The 20,247-nt window shown below is 26.9% G+C and overlaps 1 protein-coding gene across 2 annotated transcripts in view; it reads right to left on the minus strand.

The window, feature by feature from the left end:
• Positions 1 to 19,282, minus strand: part of LOC142328097 (uncharacterized) — a 338,993-nt gene extending 319,711 nt beyond the window's left edge. For both annotated transcript variants that reach the window (XM_075371594.1, XM_075371595.1), the window contains exon 1: positions 19,124 to 19,282. In XM_075371594.1, the coding sequence (XP_075227709.1) occupies positions 19,124 to 19,196 (73 nt within the window). In that variant the 5' untranslated portion in view covers positions 19,197 to 19,282. The remainder of the gene's footprint in view (positions 1 to 19,123) is intronic.
• Between the last annotated feature and the right edge of the window lie 965 nt (positions 19,283 to 20,247).

The following is a 20,247-nucleotide window of genomic DNA, read 5'->3' on the forward strand; positions in this document are numbered from 1 at the left end:
TATGAATTAGTTAATGTGTAACTAAACATATTTTTTTTTTCGCTGCACTGTTTAATTTACTGTCGGTAAATTTGAATAAATAAAAAGTTACATGCAGAGTGAGGTTGCCATTGAAATCCCTTAAAGAATGGTATATGTATACGTATCTGTTACAGTACGTATAGATACATGTATATACTAAACATTTATAAGTATATACAAATATGATTCCATGGTTCAAAACAAAATAATCTTAATTTTAACACCTTGTGTTTTATGTTCTATCTACTCTTAAGTATTACTGTGTTCCATAATCTATCGGTTGTAGATGAGGACGTAATCATATATTTTTTTTCAAATTTCAAACTGTGGTTCTTTTCACTATCTTGCGATGCCAATTTGTTATGATTTTCTAAACGGGGGTTGATTTTTTGTAAACATTTGTGGAACAAATATAATTTTAAAAAAATATCTAAATGTACAACAATTTTTGACATTTTTTCTGAGACTTACAAAATAAGTTTTGTTCCTTACTGACTACTTAATTACGAGTATAAAGAAAATTATTTTTTAATAAGTTTTTATCACTTCCTGGTAAATATAATTTCCTCTTACCAAAGAGAAACCAGGTAATTCAGTTTGCATAATGATATTATTAAATAATATATTATTCATATCCCAAACTTCTTAATTATTTATGGTAAAATGAATAAAGGATAAATGTAATTTATTTTTAAATGTTTGAATTAAATTTAATTGCAATTTATTTAAATTGTTTTCATTATTAATTTCGTTTTAGAAATACACATGAAATTTATTAAATAAACAAATTTTATGTATTCATAACCGATTCAAAATAATCACTTGTTCAAGAGCTGCATTATAAGATATAACCTATTTTAGAATGCTTTTAAATTACTCAGTAGATGTAATCTGAACATAACAACTACGCAATAAGTTAATTACTTTGAGTATAATACTATTAACCTAGATTCCTCTAGATAACAGTGTTTTATTTTCATTAGAATTTCCTTTAATAATACATTTCTCTAATCAAAGTATATTTCAGTAAATTTCAAACTATGAATTTTATTTATCGTAATAGTATCCAACAGAAAAAAATTAATTAGTTGTTGATTGCAAAGTATTATACATTTTTTTATTTTATTTTACGAAATTAATATTTTCTTCTTGGAATAATTTCCTAACCGAAAATGGCATATCAAATGTTTCAGGTTTGACTTGAAAATTGATCTTGGATTGTATTTAGTAACCGTCTATATCTTATCCACTAACAAATTTTTTTCAATCTTACAATTAAGGCCCCACACATGCGACTTCCTCCGGAAAGGGGAGCGCATTCCTCCAAATACTAGGGTCCCGGGAAGGCGTATTCTTCTTAGATCGAAAGGCGCTAGCACCGAAAGGACTTCAGAGGACTGAATGAAGGGGAATCACGCCAGGAGTACAAAGCTCATACTCGCCTGGTGTCCCACGATCAGCCCTAGTCAATTATTTATCATTGGTCTAAAGGACCAGAACTCAAATACCAACTCCGTCCATAAATAAAACACAAAAATCTATAACTTCCACTAAATAAATAATGACCCGCCCGATAAACGAAAGACATAACAGCAAGGGATATTTGTCCAGGCTCTGCGATTAGTAGGGAGATAAACTCCCTCTATCCTTGCGTTCCGTTCCGTAAAAATTTTTCTTAGGTATCGCTTATTGGAAGAAGAAATATTTAATAATTGTTCTATGGTATTTTATAAACAGCTGATCGGTTTTGAGTTTCATTTTAAGAAATATGATTCACTTCTTCTTCCGCCTCAAACATTAACAATCTTAATTTAAGAAGCTACTGTTCGGAATGGATTGCTCGATAAGCTCCCAAACAACTCTATGATTACACTAGTTTCGATAATTTTCTTTCACCTCTCCCTTCTTGGGTCTTTTTTTCCATTATCACTTGTAGAGTAGCATATATATTTCCTCATAAAATATTAGCAAAAAATAATAGCTTCCTGCTTTTAACGCTTTCTACAGTTTCTGCTCGTTTCTACATTCTTTTCAAACTTTCAACGTCTGATCAACTCAAGATATTTTTATAATTTGTGTACGGACTCATTTCTCAAATGCCTAAAGATTTTTTTAAAGACCTACCGTCTCACTAAACTTTTGCAAATTCTAACTCCGCACGATTCTCTTTTTTTCTTTGTAAACTTTAGTTACTTAAACTTTAGTCACCCTCAGCTATTACTTCAGAGAATGAATGAGGGAATGTAAGTGAAGTGTAGTCTTGTAAAGTCTCTGGTCGACCAAAAGAACACCGATATCCACGATCTAGTGTTCAAATCCGTATAAAAATAACTGCCTTTACTAGGATTTGAACGTTGGAACTCTCGACTTCTAAATCAACTGATTTGCAAAGACGCGTTGACCACTAGACCAACCCGGTGGGTAGGTTATGAGGATGGTAGATTGCATGTGAAAAATAGTTTCACATGTTTAGCAGACAAGTCCCATTTTCTTACAATTCCAGCAAAATTATGGTCACCCATTGTCGTAAGGGTTGGTCATATCAAAAATTGTTTCAGAAAAACGTTTTTGGTAATGTGTACAGGACTAATGGCTACTTTAAACCGATTCGACACTGGTCCTATTAAGGGTGGTATGATTCTTTTTTGTCTTCGAAACCTCATTTTTTCAATCCCCTGGGTCAATTGTTGGTGATATCAAAAAAAATTTATTTACATAGATTTTTGGCCCTTATTAAAAAAATAGTAGAAAGTTTAAACGAATTCGATATTGTACTTAATAAGAAAGTGATAGTTCGATTTTATCCGTTAATATAATCGACCGAGATTTTGGGACGAGATATTTTTACGGAATAATTTTAAAGTGATTGGCGCAAACTTACGGCAGTTATCGTGTCCACAAGAAAGTGAAATATATAATAAACTTTTGAGCTGACGGTGGTAAAGGGATCTGGAGGATGTGAAACGCGAAGATATGTCGAAATTTTCCGGAAACGGAATCATGGTACCCCTTACAATCTACCAAAAAGGGGATAAATACTTTTTGAAGAAGTTAGAAATATTTACAAACGATATCAAAGGTTATCCGGCAATTTCAGAAACAGTGATTCCATTAGCTCACTTCGGAAGAGAGAATAGAAAAATGAACAAGGATAATGTACGCAAAACACAAATAATTAAAATTTTTCCTAAACAAATGAAAAAAATATTTTTAAAATAGATTTGATACAGGCAGTGAAACGAACAGACAATCTATATTAGGTGATGATGGGTTGGTAACTGGTAACTAAGGAAGGAGACTTGAAGAAGAAATATTACCGTTCCAAGAGAAAAGTGATAGCATTCAAGATATTTTCCAGAATGAAACTTAAAGTTTATTTGATTACCTTCAGCTGGACTTTCAAAACATTAAAAATGTTTTTTTTTCATTTTTTGACAGATTAATATTAAATTTTCAGCAACTGAAAAACCAAAAATATATTTGAAAACTAAGGAAGAAAATTTAAAAATAATTTATGACAGTTTTTTTGGAAAATTTACGAAAGAAAAGGCAAATAAATCAATCTTCCACCGGCGTTCAAATGCTAGTTTCCACCTTTCTCTTACTACAAAGAGTAAACACTTTAATTGTGGTGAAAATAATACAATTATTGAAATTTTTATTATAACTGAAAGTCATGACAATAAATCAAAAACTAATTTAAAGAATAAAGTATTCTCTTCAATAAATATGAATAAATTATCGGCTGCTCTGAAGTCTTCTATAAAAGTTGGTGAAGTGTTTATCGATGAGAAAAATACTACAGATTCATTAATTGGAAACATCTATAGTGTTTTACTAAATGATGTTAAATAATCTGATATTGCTACTACCTTGAATAATGGTGCTACAATTATTTTGATGAACGCATTAAGTACTGAAGGAACAAAGATGAACGTATTTTATAGGGTAGTTATTCCCTATATAGTTGTAGGGATGATTTCAAACATTCCTCCACAAACAACTTGTAGAAGAGTTTTGCAATCATCTTCTACATCAAAGAAAGGACCAAATACGTCGAATAAGTAACCGCCTTAGTGTAATACCTCGGTTGAGTGTATTTATCTTAAATTCGCCGCTTCATATTTTTGATAAATAAAGTTCATGAATAAATATAATTTTTAATATTAATTTTAAGTTTTATGATGCATTGTTGATGAAGAGAAGTTGATGATAGTATAATGACTACATTTTAGACTGAACAATATATTTAATTAGAAAAATAATAATTATAAAACAGTATGACTATATTTTTATATTATTATTCTAATTAAATATAAAATATCAGCTGGTAAAATAGGCTAGCTTAATATAGAGAAATTTATTTACTTTTATAAATGAATAAGTAGAACTACACAGTTTATGTATTTATATTAATAAGAAGAAAAAGAGAAATAAGTGTTAACAATCGGTTTACTGTAATTTCTTCAGTACGACAGTTTGATTAAACCTCTGGGAACACCGTTAGGTATTGCTTCAAAAGATGAGATGAACGATTTATAGCGTGCGTGAAAATTCCATGACTGACTGGGATTCGAACCCAGGATCTCCGGATGAAAGGCCAAGACGCTACCATTCGCGTCACGGAGGCCGGCTGGTGATTAAACTTTCTTTTTTTTTTAAACAAACTAGATCAACCGGTAACCGCCTGAAAGACGTTGCCTCAGTTGGCCTAACGTGACGCGACGATGTCTAACCACCACCCGCTTGTCAGACCATCGGACACTTTCCCGTTGGGGTCCCTCTTGACTCATTAAAGCATTACGAACTCCGCTCTGGATGCTGTAATACCCCTCCACAAGTGTGCTACCCTTCCCTTTTCTACCACTAGTCGGGGTCCGAGTATGCTCCCATGCATACCCCCCAAACCCTCGCACCTTGAGGATCCTCCATGTCTCATCAGAGTGTCACCTTGTCGCTCTTGCGTGCGACAAGACCACAACATCCTCCGCAAGAAGGCTACCTCCCTGGCCCTACACGGTTCCACGCTTCATCCCCTCTGGTTACATCATTTTTTTAGCCAGTCCCATTTTTTATTATTTATATATAAAACGTACGGTGCCTCACCCATCTTTCCTGCGGCATCCCTCTCTGCCTGTGTCCTGTGTGTGTTTAGACAATTAACAACCATACGCAAAAGACAACAAATACAAAATGCTAAAATACAACAACGAATACTAAATACCAAATACAGCATACTGGTGATTAAAGTGAAGTGACTAAACTAAACCCTCATCTGTGTACGGGTTTTAAAATAGTTTGCACTCATTTTAAAAATAGTAGTTACAGCTGGTTGCCCGTACAATTGACTCATAAAAAAGCATTTTACACGGTTCTTAGCGTTACCCGACAAACACCATGAGGTGACCGTGTTTCATTACTCATTCTTTATTTTTATGCTTTTAGTTAATGGGCAGGTGCAGCCAGTCTCGTTGCACACACAGTAACACAGGGAAGTGGCTGTGTTAGTTGAGCTGTCGAGGCGACGCGAGTTACATCGTCGCACATTTAAAGCGAATTTTATCGATAACCGATAGATAAATCAAAAAAGACAAAGCGACATTTTTTGCATAAAATTTAATTTTAAATACTGCAAGTGGTCTTCCAATTCAATTTTACAAACGTTTGGCCATTGTTAAAGTAAAATGTCGGTATGGAACACAATTTGGTTGTTAACGCAAGCCATCACAAAATGGCCACATTCTTGATACAGTAAAACATTTCGTTGCTGCATAATTCTCTGTTCTTTGCAGGAAAAAGAATTTTGTTGATGCAGTATTTCAGCTTAATCGGTTGATTAATTTTTGCGGGAAAGAGAGACAGACTTACAGACACCATTAAATGTATATATATATTTATTTGTTACCTTACAATTTATCCGTTAGAATGACGGGCTTAAAAAAACAATAAAACATATAATAATACTGTTATTAAAATTGTATTTCTTAAAACTAATCAACCACATATACATATAAACGAACAAGTTTGCGCTCATATTTAATTTAGCTCATTCTTGCATCATATTCAAAAAGTGTATTCATTCATTATTGAAAATACATCAATTTATTTTTCTTTATTGTTTTAAATAATATAATTTATAGATTTTCAATTATATCGCCGATGATTATATATCTTTGTCTCTTACCTCTACATCCTCTATTAAACTGTTCAGGATTTCTATTCGCTCACGAACTTAAATCCTAAGTTTCTCCCTACACCAGATAAAATAAAATAAAAAATGAAACCTATTTCTAATATGTTTATACATTTTTTTTTCCAAATAAATCGCTATACGAACTTATTTACGTATGTTTAATTTCATAGGCAGATTTATATTTTTATTTAATTATCTACGGTTGTAAATTTAATAACTTTTTTTGTATTTATAAAATCTTTGAAACCAGCTGTAATTTACGTTTTTTATTTTATCTGTAGCTCGCAAAGATTTAGTTAGAATTACCCTTGGATATACAAGATGGGCATGAATTGCTGAACTAACGATTGGCTACTGCTACCTACGACGACCTATCGCAAGTACAGTATCACCTTTTTCTTAAATATATATTTTTTTTCTTAAATAGTGGCGTTTGCTAATAATAATATTTTAATAATTCACAGATTTTATGCAATATGTACCATTTCATTTTTTAATCTAATCTAAACATTACAAATTTTTTTTGTGTTGTCTCATTCTTAACCATGTGTTTAATATATTTTAATATATTTCAAAAATAGAGGTACACAGTTATTTACAAACAAAATTCTTTTCTTCAAATAACTTTTACAGATTTCGGTCGTACGGTGGGATTATTGGTGGAATTGAATTTTTTTTATATTTTGAGGGTATAAGGAGTACGAAAATTCGAGTCATGTGTAAAATTGTTGGCTCAAAAATAGCATGCCAGGTATGGCATAAAAAACACCAAAAAGTTTAACTAAATTTCATTAAAATTTAGATATGCTGTAGTATATTGTATCTGAAGTTGTGCATATGAAAATTTAATGAAGATTGGTTGAGTTGTTCTACTGTTCGCTCAATTTAAGGTTGGCAAGACAGTATAACCTCAATTTGAGATTTTGTTATCTTTTTATTATTGTACGACAAAATATCAATAGATTCTACTTGGATAATCGATTTATTTTTATCGAAACTCGCAGTGGTGAGTTTCAACTTACTCGTTAGTGAGTGAGTTTTTTATAGGCTCTACTCATTATTTTTAATAATTTCATTAAATTACACTTTTAATAATTTAATTTTATCATAAGCAGAAAATATATTTTAAAATTAAATTAAAAAAAAAATACTAGCTGCTGGGCTTGCCTACAGAATGCCTCCGCAGCTAGGCCCTCCGTGTGGGTTACTCTGGCGGGCTACATCTTGAGACGCTATTATTAGCGTCAGTTAGTTAATAAAAATGAATTACCTCTAGTGTAAAACTTTTTTTTTAGACAAAAATTGTTCAAGGAAAACGAGAAAAATGCGTTCGTCATCATTCACAGTTAAGTACCCTTCCTCATTAGGAAATAAGTCTTGGTGGGTTACCATCATCGCTTTCTAAAACCAAAATAACTTCAAACCGAAATATTTGCTTGCAATTTTAAACTCTTCTCTTCAAAAAAAAAAAAAACATCACTGTTCCACATATCAATCCAGACCATCCAAAATTTCCCCAAAAAACAACATTTTTCACTCGTTTATCTTTGTACTCTGGAAACAATTTCACTTTCACTCCACTCTTGATAATGCAACATACAACTGTCCATGCTCAAAAACTTCTCAAACTAAATCTGTTTAACTGATTGATATCTTTCATTTGCAAAAGAATCACTTCCAACAGATCTCTAACAATATCTTTAAAAGATATTATTAACATACATTTTCATCAAGATCTATAATATCAATATTGAAATTCACTCACTATGAGAGCAGGAAGCTTAAATATAAATTAAATTAATTTATTTATTATTTATGTATTATATTCAATCTATCAATCTACGTCTATTTTACTTCAATAAAAAACCGATTTTTAAAAGTTTTGGTTTACAATATTTTGGCTATATTTACATTATTTTTTTCAGAATTAGATTTTCTACAAGATTTGTTACTAAATCTTTCGCATTTATTAGTTATTTAACAAAGTTATTGTACTACAAACAAAAAAAAAAAAAAAAAAATTGTTTTTTCGACACCTATTTTATGTTTTACGTCGATGTCTTACAAATTACTGGATTTACAATTCTGAGACCTATTTTATCCTATTTCTCAGCACAAATTACATAAGAAACTATCAATTTTACCCTTTATTTGGGTCCCAAAAATTACAGTAGAGCTTTTTTTTATTAGAAGAGCTGAAATCCGGTTGAAATATTTTACAAGTTTTAACTTGAAAACAGAGCGTTTTCTAGACCTATGTTTATATGAATTTTTTTCATTATTTTCGCTAGTAGAACATTTCCTGAAAGTTTCTCAGTTTCTTCGAGGGACACTCTGTATATATACAGATTGTCCCATTACATCTTATAGCAATTATGATAGCAAGCGTACTGCCGGTTTAATTGTCTGCAATAACTCGATTATTTGTCAACGGATTTATACAAATGAGGTGTCATTTTGCTCAAAATAAAAGTTTTAATAAATTTTGTAAAAGTAAAAATTTGATCAAACATATAATTACAACGATTAAAAAGTTAAAGATGGCTACCATTTTGAAATTTTAGTTTTCAAAATTTTTTAATTTGTAGAACAAGACTCTAGTCGTAGATTTGTCAAATTTAATTAACGTAGGTCTACCCATTCCTTAGAAATGATTTTTATGTTGAAAATCACAAAATCTCATCCAGAAAGAAAACAAAGCAAAATAGGACTTACGTCGATATGAACCTTTTTGCTCATTTTGGTGTCCTGAATCGATTCCTGAATACGTCCCGGAATAGCCCGTATATTGTGCCATAGTTTAAATGTATACCTGTAGACTTATTTCAGTAGAATAGGTTTTTTTTTTGTTTATTCACAGTAAGAACTTTTGAAGTAAAAACATAATACCAATGTAAGTAAACTGTATAAACACCCTTAAGTGATAAGGTTACTTACGCGTATTCTGGTCGAATTTTTTGAAGAACATAAATTAACATCATTTCAATCATTCTTGAATTATGACAGCAGGACTTCAAATGAATCATTAACGTAATTTGTTTTTGTTAATTAAAAATTAAACCTGTCGTGAAATGCTTTTTATTCCTAAAAATAATGGTGCCATTTTTTTAAAGATTGTCTATTATTTCATCTCAAGTTGCCTAAAACTATCAAGTTATGGCAATTAATTGTGCTACTATTAATTAATATCGGGAATATATTGCCGATAAACGAGAATCTGTTTAAGAATTATTCATAAACATAAAACAAGTGTATTTCACTAAGTACTAATTTTACTGCTACATCAGAAAGTGTTTTTAATAAAACATTTAATAGTTTACACAGTAACTGAATAATAAAAATGATACTTAAGATTTTCTTGAGCCAACGCATGCTTGAAAAGAATTTGATAACTAATAATTTTCACATTTAGTAACATATATCTGCACACACTATACACACTTGTGAGTATACATATGATTTATAATACAAAATACAATCACAGTGCACAGTATACAATATCCCAGTTATGCATATATATGTTTTATCAATATTAATTCTCGTTTAAGAGAATAAATAATGGGATATTTTTATTATTAATTAATATTACCGGCTGTAGAAATTTGTCATTATTTTTAATGATAAATTTAAATAATTTGTGACTTTTTATAATAAATAGTGGATTTATTAACCAACTATAATTTTTTGTAAAAAAAATAGTGGACTTGTTATATAAAAATGTGTACCAAATTTTTCATAACAGTTTATTTTTTTTAACACAATTTTATGCACCATGTGTATTAAACTTACGTATTTTTTCGTTATGTATGCATGTATGTATATATATGTATATATATGTATACATATACACACACACACACGACTATGACGCTTCTCGATGAAGAAAAATCCATTTATTTCTTAGTTGCAGTTTTTACATAAACTTTATCGTAATTTTGAATATTTTTTAATAAGTCTTTCAGATGTCAATTACACAATAACTTTAATGTTTTACCTATAGCCTCAGAGATTTTTATTCTGATTTTTTTATATTAAACCATTAAAATGATAAGAGATAAATATTTGATTAAAATAGTTTAATATATCTTGTTAATAAGATATAATAACAAAATGTGAAGAATAACATACCGACCGTTCTTCAATGGCCCTTTTCTTTAATTCTCAGTAAATAATCTAATTCAGTGAAAACGTTAATTTGTGATTTGTAAATTCCACATTTTTATGGACTATTCTGTGGAAAAAGTGTTAATTGTGTATATATATTTTTTTAATACCCCATTGATTGAGTGTTATCAAATTGTATATTAATTCTAAATTTTACTTTCTATTCATAAAATTAATGTTTCTCTGATGTACTTTCATTACGTTGTAGAAAATACAATACGAAATTTTATGGTTTTTGAAAATTTGAATTTGCATCAAGATTACGAGAATGTTTTTCTTAAAAATTTTTAACATGATCAAATCCGATCGAAGAAGAAGAATGTGAAGATAAAAATTATATTTTTAACTTTTTAACCTAAAGGAATTGTTTTTGATGACTAGGTCTTTATATATATATATATATATATATATATATATATCAGCCGGCCTCCGTGGCGCGAGTGGTAGCGCCTCGGCCTTTCGTCCGGAGTCCCAGTCAGGCATAGCATTTTCACACGCGTCATCGCAAATCAGCTGATTTCGAAGTCGAGAGTTCTAAGGGTTAAATCCTAGTAAAGGTACTTTTTTATGGATTTGAATACTAGATCGGAGATACCCGTGTTCTTTGGTGGTTGAGTTTCAATTAACCACACTTCTCAGGAATGGTCGACCTGAGGATGTACAAGACTACACTTCAATTTACATTAATTCATACATATCATCCTGTGAAGTAATACCTTACGGTGGTTCCGGAGACTAAACAGATAAAATAGAGAGGTCTTTTTATAATAAAATATTTTTAATCCGTAATACTCCAAGCAGGCGTAAATAATATTAAACTCACAAACTGCCTTTCCAAATGTTTATGTTAACGAACTACCAACAAATTTCTTAATAGAGTAAGTGATGTGTATATGATAGTGTCAAAAAAATAGAATGGAGTACGATACATATCATATAATTTTCTAAATTGAAGGACGAAATCGTTTGAAAATTTAAGTAGAAATATCAAAAATAAAAGATTTTTGTACATATATATACGGATGATTGCGTTATTTTACATTAATAATAATCATTTATCTATAGAAATAAGAGCGATATTTCTTAATAAAATTTAAAAAATAATTTTATGAAAAGGGCTTAAAAATAACATTTAATAACCGGAATTTTTTTTAGAAAGCTATATACGTAATATTTATTAACTAAGCGGTAAACCACTTATTTTGAATAAAATTATACATATATCTTGATTCTTGGTTTTAAATAATTTTTTTTAAATTTCATTTTCATTATTACTCTTTCTCTTTTTAAAAGAGAAAAATTTTGATGTTTTAATAAAATAATTTGAAAATTTTATTCGATATTCGTGAAAATCTATAAATCAGTAACGATTGATTGATAGATGTCTTTCCATGGGGAAAAATATTATATGGTTTTCTTTTTTGTTTTTATAATAAATATATTATATTTTCTTCATTTATATATGCGTCGATGTAATTAAGTACAGTTCGATACCGTTGTTACGCGGTTCTAAATGACGCAGATACGATTTTAACACGGAAAAAGGGATATCCCCCCCAAAAAATAACTGTTCAGATCTTAAATCAGATCTTAAAAAAATAACTAGGTAGATGTCAGGACCGCCAATAATGCCCCGAAATGGATGTGATGTAATAAAGTAGATATATAGTAATGAATTTCAATTATGTATACGTATGTAGAAATAAACTGAGCAGATTAAATACATATGCTAATAAATCTGACTATAAAAAAAAAAGATTTAACTCCAGGCAAACAAAAATAATGTCCTACTTTTAATCTTAAAGCTAAGTGTTCAAAAAAATCTAAAATTTCCTAAGTGTTACACATACGTGTAGTACTGCATATTACTTAACGATATTTTGAGTTCAAACCTGGTACTGTATTTTCAATTACACTATAAGGGAAAATACTTAAAAGTCTGAACAATTACTGCAGTTTACTATTTCGAAAAAGCCAATATAAAAATGAAATCCAGCTACAAAAATGTATTTACTACACAATCAGTACTTACAGTAAAAATATTCTGCATTTTTATTTTTCTAAATTTTATTTAATTCATAATAATTTCATTTTTAACTGTAACATTCGGTAATAGTTTGTGTTATAATATTAACTAAATTTTATTTTCATTTATCACTTTATCTTTGTAATGAGACGATTATCCTATTACGCTAGTATAACAATCAAGACCTATTATGCTAGTATAATAGATAGGTGCGTTATAACCGGTTCATATTATATTATGATTTAGACAATTTCCTGTAGCCAGAGGTGAGTATCATAATTATTTGTTGCGTTTTTTATTCAAGGAGCTTTCAAAGATACTAAAATACCCGTAATGGGATATTAGATTTTAATTAAGATAAATTGATAATATTAAATTTAATATTATTTGATGAAAACTATAATTATTAATTTTAAAATAATTATAATTAAATTAATATATTAATATTTTTTAATATTAATATCTGTTTCTAAAAAAAACTGATTGTAAGATCCTTTTAAAACAAAAAAAAAATATATTTTTTAAAAGTAATTGAAATTTACAAATTATAATCTGTTTGTCTTCGGGATATTTATTTTAGATTAATTTATGGATACATTTGTTAAGTAGTGTAGATATAATAAAAGAATCCTAGCTGATGTAAAATATCTAATAGACATCTTCAAAATAACTATGGATATCTGATGTTTAATACTAAATGAGTAAGTTTCAATTTTGATCTATTAATGAAAAATTGCGACATTAAATTCACATTTCAAATTAATATGACTATTAGCTCAATATATTTAACTAAAAGAACACTAAATCTTTAGAAGATAACAACACTATTAGCATATATTGATAAATTTGTTTGTTAAAGGATTGTCTTTTAGGGGATTGTAAGTCGTTTAAAAGGTTTGATGGTTTTCTTCATTTCCTTCTTGTTCCGTATAAATTTGTAAACATCAGTAGATTTTTATTATATCTTCAGTTATTTGTTTTATCATCTCAGCCTTGGTATTCCACGAAAGATTTTCCTCTATATATCTCCAAGTTAGCTAAATCTAGGTATATAAAAATATGTTTCTGACTCTTCTCTTTACAAGATTTTGCTACAAATGTTTCTTCTCTCCTCTTCATTTTAAATTTTATTTATTTTTTTAAAAATATTTTTATATTATCAGTGTATTCAAATATTTATATTTTTACTTTCTACTATCTTCCCTTGTTTTGTTATCATGTAGTACATTATTACAAATAAAAACACAAAAACGTGTTTAAATAAGTAATTATTATGATTTTAATACTAAGTGTAATAATATCATTAGTAAACTTCGATTTTTTTATTAAAAATATATTTAAAACTTTAGCATATTAAATAACTTTTTTATACCTTTTTATTATTCGTTATACTATTAAAATTATAATATTTTTTTAAGTAGATTAAAACGAGTAAAAATATAATGTTATAAAATATATCCTTTACTTTTATAAAAATAAATTAATATTTTATTCGAAAAAAATTATAAATATTTTTCATTATATACAGGATACGTTTGCGTAATAATTTAAAAATAACAAAAAGAAAGTAGCATTTGATTGATTATATAAGAAAATCAATTATGGAAAGGTTAAAGAAAATCATGAGAAAAAAATTTGAACAGTTTAAAACTACAAAATTAAAAATTATATAAAAATTGGTTTTAATGAATAAAAATAATAAATATTTAAATTAAACTGATGCAATTATTCATTTGATAAAAAATACATTTTTTATAGAAACAATTTTGAACGCGTTAATTAAAAATTAAGTTAATACGTATTTTACGAAGTGAATACGTACTTTATAAATAAATGAAGATAAGTGTAAGGAATATTCATGTTTTTTTTCTAATTTATTAATATTTAAAATTTCCTAAATAGAGTATTTTTTTTTTTAAATAAATTGTAAGATTTTTTAGTTCATTAGGTTAGTCATCAGAAATGAAATCCTAATAAAGTTCTTTCTAATGGAGGAAAGTGTTAAGCTGTTTAAATAATGTTTTCTTTTTAGGAATAATTATCTATTTATTATTATTTGGTTATTGAATGACGAAAGACAACTAAAACCGGAAAGAAAGAAAAGGATAATTTTAATTAATTATAAATATTTTGAACGATATATATGAATACATACACAAAACAAATGAGTAATATTAATTAATGAATGAAATCATCCGTCATTAGTATGATAGATATTAATACTAATATTAACCTTTGACTCCCACTTGAATATACAATGATAAATTGGAAAAAGAAAGATAACAAATAATCTATTAATGAAATTACATGATCTTTTATTATACTTTACAAAATATTTTAATTTTCCACACCTTGAAGAGAGAATCTTTTTTTCTTAAACTCTAAATACATCTTTTAGTTAAACATTTTTTTATATGTAAGTAAAATGAAGCTCAACCTTACCAACAATTCGTCCGCGTCCTCTTTTCCAATACTTTCGATCATTGGACCATCCTCAGGAAAAGTTACTCTTCAATTTAATATCATTAGAATTAAAGTATGTAGAACGTAAATTTATAAAATGTTAAAATTACAGCTGGTCGTCATAGTACAAAGTTAGTCATGTTTGTTACGTATGAAAGTTGCAGTCGTTATGAATATTAATGTTTGAATGGAGACAGGTTAGGTATCTTGATAATTATTAATTATTTGTTTGAACAAAATATCGTTCTCGAATCTGGTCTGTTCATTGATTAACTTTTTTTTTAAATCTTAAACTTTTTGTATGACTAATAACGATTTTTTTATCATATTTTAATAAACAATGAACTTCATATATTTTATGCTTATTATATTTCGTCTGTTCGTATAACGATAGTTATTTTTATAATTTAAAAATATTTTTTTCATTTAAAAGAATACAATTGGAAGGAAACAAACTAAATCCTCTCAAATTAATTTTAACTTTTATATCTCCAAATAAATTTTATTATATAACAGATGATCATAGAAATTAAAAGTTGAAATAGTGTAAAATTTTTAAATGCTGAATGAAGAAAATCTGTTTTATAACAAATGAGGTAATAAAATGAACAGGAAAAGAAACTTTTGCAGTAAAATCTTTTAAAAAGAAGAAAAGTATATTAGAACATCAAGAATTAGTTATTTTGATATCAAAGTTTATGAATGTTTTTAAGGTTTTTTTTTATTAACAAATATACACATACATATTTAAACTTTGTTCTAATACAGATCTTTGCCGAAACCAATCTACGTTTTACAGTCTCTAATAATACTTATTTACTAATGAGTTGACAGTTAATAAAACCTATAAAGAAGAATAAAGACTTATTTTTAAAATATTGTTCCTATTATACAAACGGTTTATAAACATTAAAAAACTCATTAACCAATTTAATTAATAAACAGAAAAAAAATCGTATTATTCATATTTTTTTTTAATCCAGAAAAATCCTTATTTTTTTAATGGATTACATTACATTCTGTATTTATAATACTCATGATTGTTCAGTTATTGTAATTATCATAAGTATGATCAACTTGTGACAGAACTGGATTGTTTACAACTACCATATTCTCATTAGGATGCGCTTCTTATAAAGAATGCTATAAGTAATATAAAGTATAACTTAAATTAACTTTAATAATTCATATTTATTTTAGAATATTTAAAAAAAGAAATTTTATACAGGTTTAATGTAAAAAATATAAGTTAAAAAGGAAATAAATGGTTGATAATGATTTATTATTAGCTTGCACGTCATTTGTTACTGCTTTCTTTTCTGTTTTTTAAAAAAAAGTTTAAGTTTGAACGTGAGTATTCGAATTTACAGCCTAAAAAACTTTTTATTTAAAATTTATTAGGATTCGAATTTGATACCTTCCACATAAAGGAACGAGACGATTAAAATGTTATTCTTAAATATATTACAAAATCTGTTACAATAACTAGTAAATAATTGTTAAAAAAATAAATACAAATTTCGTAGAGTAAAGAATAATTAAAAAAAAAACCACCATTAATATGATAAAAAGTATAACGAATTATTTTTAAATTATTAAAAATTAAAAGCAATCAAATTTTATGAAAGTTTTTTTTGTTTTAAAGTACCTTTACGAGTTATTTATTATTATTATTTTTTTAATTTATTTAATTAAAGAAGGACCTTCGAAAGAGGGCTTTCGTGGTTGTGAGGTGGCAACTCAGTTTTCAGTCAGATCTCTAGTTTGAATCCTTGTCGTGGTATTTTTCATATACTAAATAATTTCCACTCTATATTCCCTTGTATAAACTTCGAGAGGAATGGATGGTGAGTGAATTAAACATTATTAATATAAAAAAAGATACAATTTTTCAATTATTATTTTTTTTAAATCAAAACCAAAAATTTTCAATTAATTGAATAACATTATAAATTATAATTTCTAGAGTAAATTATAATGTCTAGACGGTAATTATTTAGTTGAGGTGCCTCACTTCGAAATCACAAAAAACATCAGATTCATTCAAAATTAATATTTATTCATTTAATAATGCATTTTGGGTGTCGGAAAATAGAATATTAATAAAAAATTACATAGCGATACAAATAACACGTAACAAATGAAAATCGAAAAAAAACTTATATCATACTGAAACATTGTATTTAAAGATATAAACATGAAAATAAATAATATAATCCAACAAAACCTAATCTACGCTCGCTAATCTTGCCTAATCAACAGTAATGTTTTGATTATTTAAGTAATAAAAATAAGTAATTAGGTTAGGTTCAGCTCTTAATGATTGCGGTTGCGTTTTTCTTGCTCCAAGTATTCGTTGTTATTATTGCAGTTTTCATTAATAGTTCTGTTAGTTTTTGGTTTTGTTGTTCATTTTTAATTGTTTAGTGATGTTTTTAGTAATTCTGTCGCGTTTTCGTTATTTTTTTTATTTGTATCATTACGTAAATTTTTATTAATTTTCTATTTTCATTATCAATACATCATTAAATGAATAAATATTAATTTTTAATGAATTTGATGTTTTTTTTTTGTGATTTCGGGGTGAGGCACCTCAACTAAATAATTACCGTCTAGACAAATATTCATTCTTAAAATTATAACACTTTCAAAAAATATAAAATTATAGAAATAAAATATATATTCTAAATAATTAGCAAACATTATAATTCCTTTAATATCAAATGAATATTGAAGCCAATCATTTTTTTTTTCACATTAAATAGAAAAATAATAATTTCACAGTAAATTAAGTACTCCATATTTAACGGCTGGATGGAATTTATTTTTTATTTAAATTGACAATTTACTTTAGAGATATATGAAAAATAAAAATCGCAGTTAATGTAATCACTGTAAATATTTTGTATTAATAATAAAAGTTAATTTATAATTAAATTCAAAGAAGTAAAATTTTTAATTCTGAAAAACAAACTCTGGGCATTTATTCTCCTGAGATAGTTATTAAATATTAAGGAATTTTATAGAACATAACATTATCCTTTACGTTTTCAAATGCAATATAAAAAAAAATTCAATTTAAATTTATTTACTCTTTACGAAAGCTTTTTTATAATTAATTTTGAAAAAAAATTTATATTGAAATAAAATAAAAATATATATAATAATCGTTGAGTAATGTGGTTGGACAACATTCTATGTTGTATGACTTCAAACAGGAACTCATCTATATCTAGGAGTTTATTATAAAAGGTCACTGATTTAATATCATTGTACCAGAATTGCTCTCTGTGTAGCCCTCGTAAACTGTACTGACATGAGATTTATTGTTCTTAATATAAGTTATTTGTTACACGATATTTGTTAAAATTTCAAATACAGTAGCTGCATTATAATATTTATGGTTTATTGGTTTTAACTGAATAATATTTACGTTTTATTATTATTATTATTGTTTATTTCTACAGTGTTTGTATGTTTGTGTATATATATATATTTAAATAAACTACCTAATATTACGTTTCAAAAAAACATTATAATAGCTATAGAGGCAAAATATTTCAATTTGTTTTTTTATTATATATATATATATACTGTATTAAATATTTTAAATACAAAATTTTCTCAATTTTAATTATAAAATTAGGTTAATTCAGATAAAATTTATGGTTTTTCACCGACAAAAATATTGACGATGAATTAACTAGTTACGAAAGGCAGTAAATAAACGAATTTTTTTTTTTATTTTCTGAAAACGAAGAATTAAAATAATTTACAAAAAACGTATATATCACAAACATTTCATAAGTTCTAATTTCTTATGTGTTATAAAGACGTTTTTTCAATTACTTTACAGAAATTTAATTATTTTCAAACTTAATACTTCACAGGAAGAAATATTCTGTAATTAATTTTAAGGAAATATTTATATTATAAAAACTTTCGCAGTAATAATGTATGTTTCTGCTGATAATTTAAATGATAATCTTTTTGTTAATTTTTCGTAATTTTACTTACAAGTAATTATTTAGAACACGTCCTAAATAACAAATTTTTCTTCAATATTTCAGTTTTTATTAAAATTTCCGTAAAGAAATATTAAATTAACTTATATAATTTAAATAAATTTTTATCTGAATTCTTACAAATGTGTGTAAAATGAAATAAATATGATATAGAAACATGTGACAACAATTATAAATAAATAAATATTGGGGATGAAAAAAATTACAATTTTTATTTTTAAATAAACTTACAGTATTGATGAACAAATGATAATGCAAATAATATAGAAGCGGCTAAAAATTTTCCATCAGTAAGATTTTTCATATTGGCAACGGGTAGAAGAAGCTACCGAAAGATCACACACATAACCACGAACCTACTAACCGGTTCGCTCCGTCCCGCAAACTGACAACTGTTCTTCTCTTCCACTAGGTGGCACCACACAACTCTGACGTCACTTTATGTCATCCCCACCAAATAACATGTCTACCAATATAATAGTTTTAAATATACCTTTGTTTCTTACTTTTCTTAAATCATTTTCTTTTTTTATAGAAATACAGTACGGGTTTCCTTTTTTTTAGTATTATGTATTAGGAAAATTCTATTTATATTTATTTTTTTTAGAATATAATGAACCAGATGACTAATATTTCATACCGACTGTTTAAATTACTTTTTTTCTTATAATGGAATTAACAAGGTATTAGTGCTACAATAAAAGTAATGATCCTAGTTAATTTCATATTAATTTCTTTTTGCTAGTTTTCTTAACTTGAATAACACGCTTTCCTAAAAGATTACAGTATAATTTTTTTTAAAAAGTCATTAAATTTTGATTGTTTTTATTTATTTTTTTTTACATTTCCGTGAGTAATATTGTTCTTAAAGAGGTTTAAAATAATAAGGTCAAATTATGTTAGCCTTTGTTAACATGGGATCATAAGTCATAGTATAAGTCATATTAATTATCATATTGATATAACTAATTAAATTTTATTTATTTATAAGTCATGAGTACTTAGGCAGCTTAAGCTTTGATAATTATCTAAAAAAAAAAGTTTTTTTTTGAAACTGAATGCAATTCAAATTTCACCCAGCTTTTATTTATTTCACCTATTTTTAATTAAATAGATTTCTGGATAACGAATTAGTTTCTTTAATGAAAAGTAGTTCTATATTAAGATAGTATTCATGAAAGGGATTAAAAATATTATTATAATTCTTTTGGAATTATGAATAATATACAGGTTTTAGAGCCCAAAAAAACTATTGGTTTTATTTACTGGTAAACCATAAGTTATTATTAAAAGAAATTTATTCTTAGCCAAACACAATATAAATGATAGCTTATATCTTGTGTACAGTGTAGGCT

Source organism: Lycorma delicatula, chromosome 7 (genome assembly GCF_047948215.1).
Source record: "Lycorma delicatula isolate Av1 chromosome 7, ASM4794821v1, whole genome shotgun sequence".
NCBI classification, from domain to species: domain Eukaryota; kingdom Metazoa; phylum Arthropoda; class Insecta; order Hemiptera; family Fulgoridae; genus Lycorma; species Lycorma delicatula.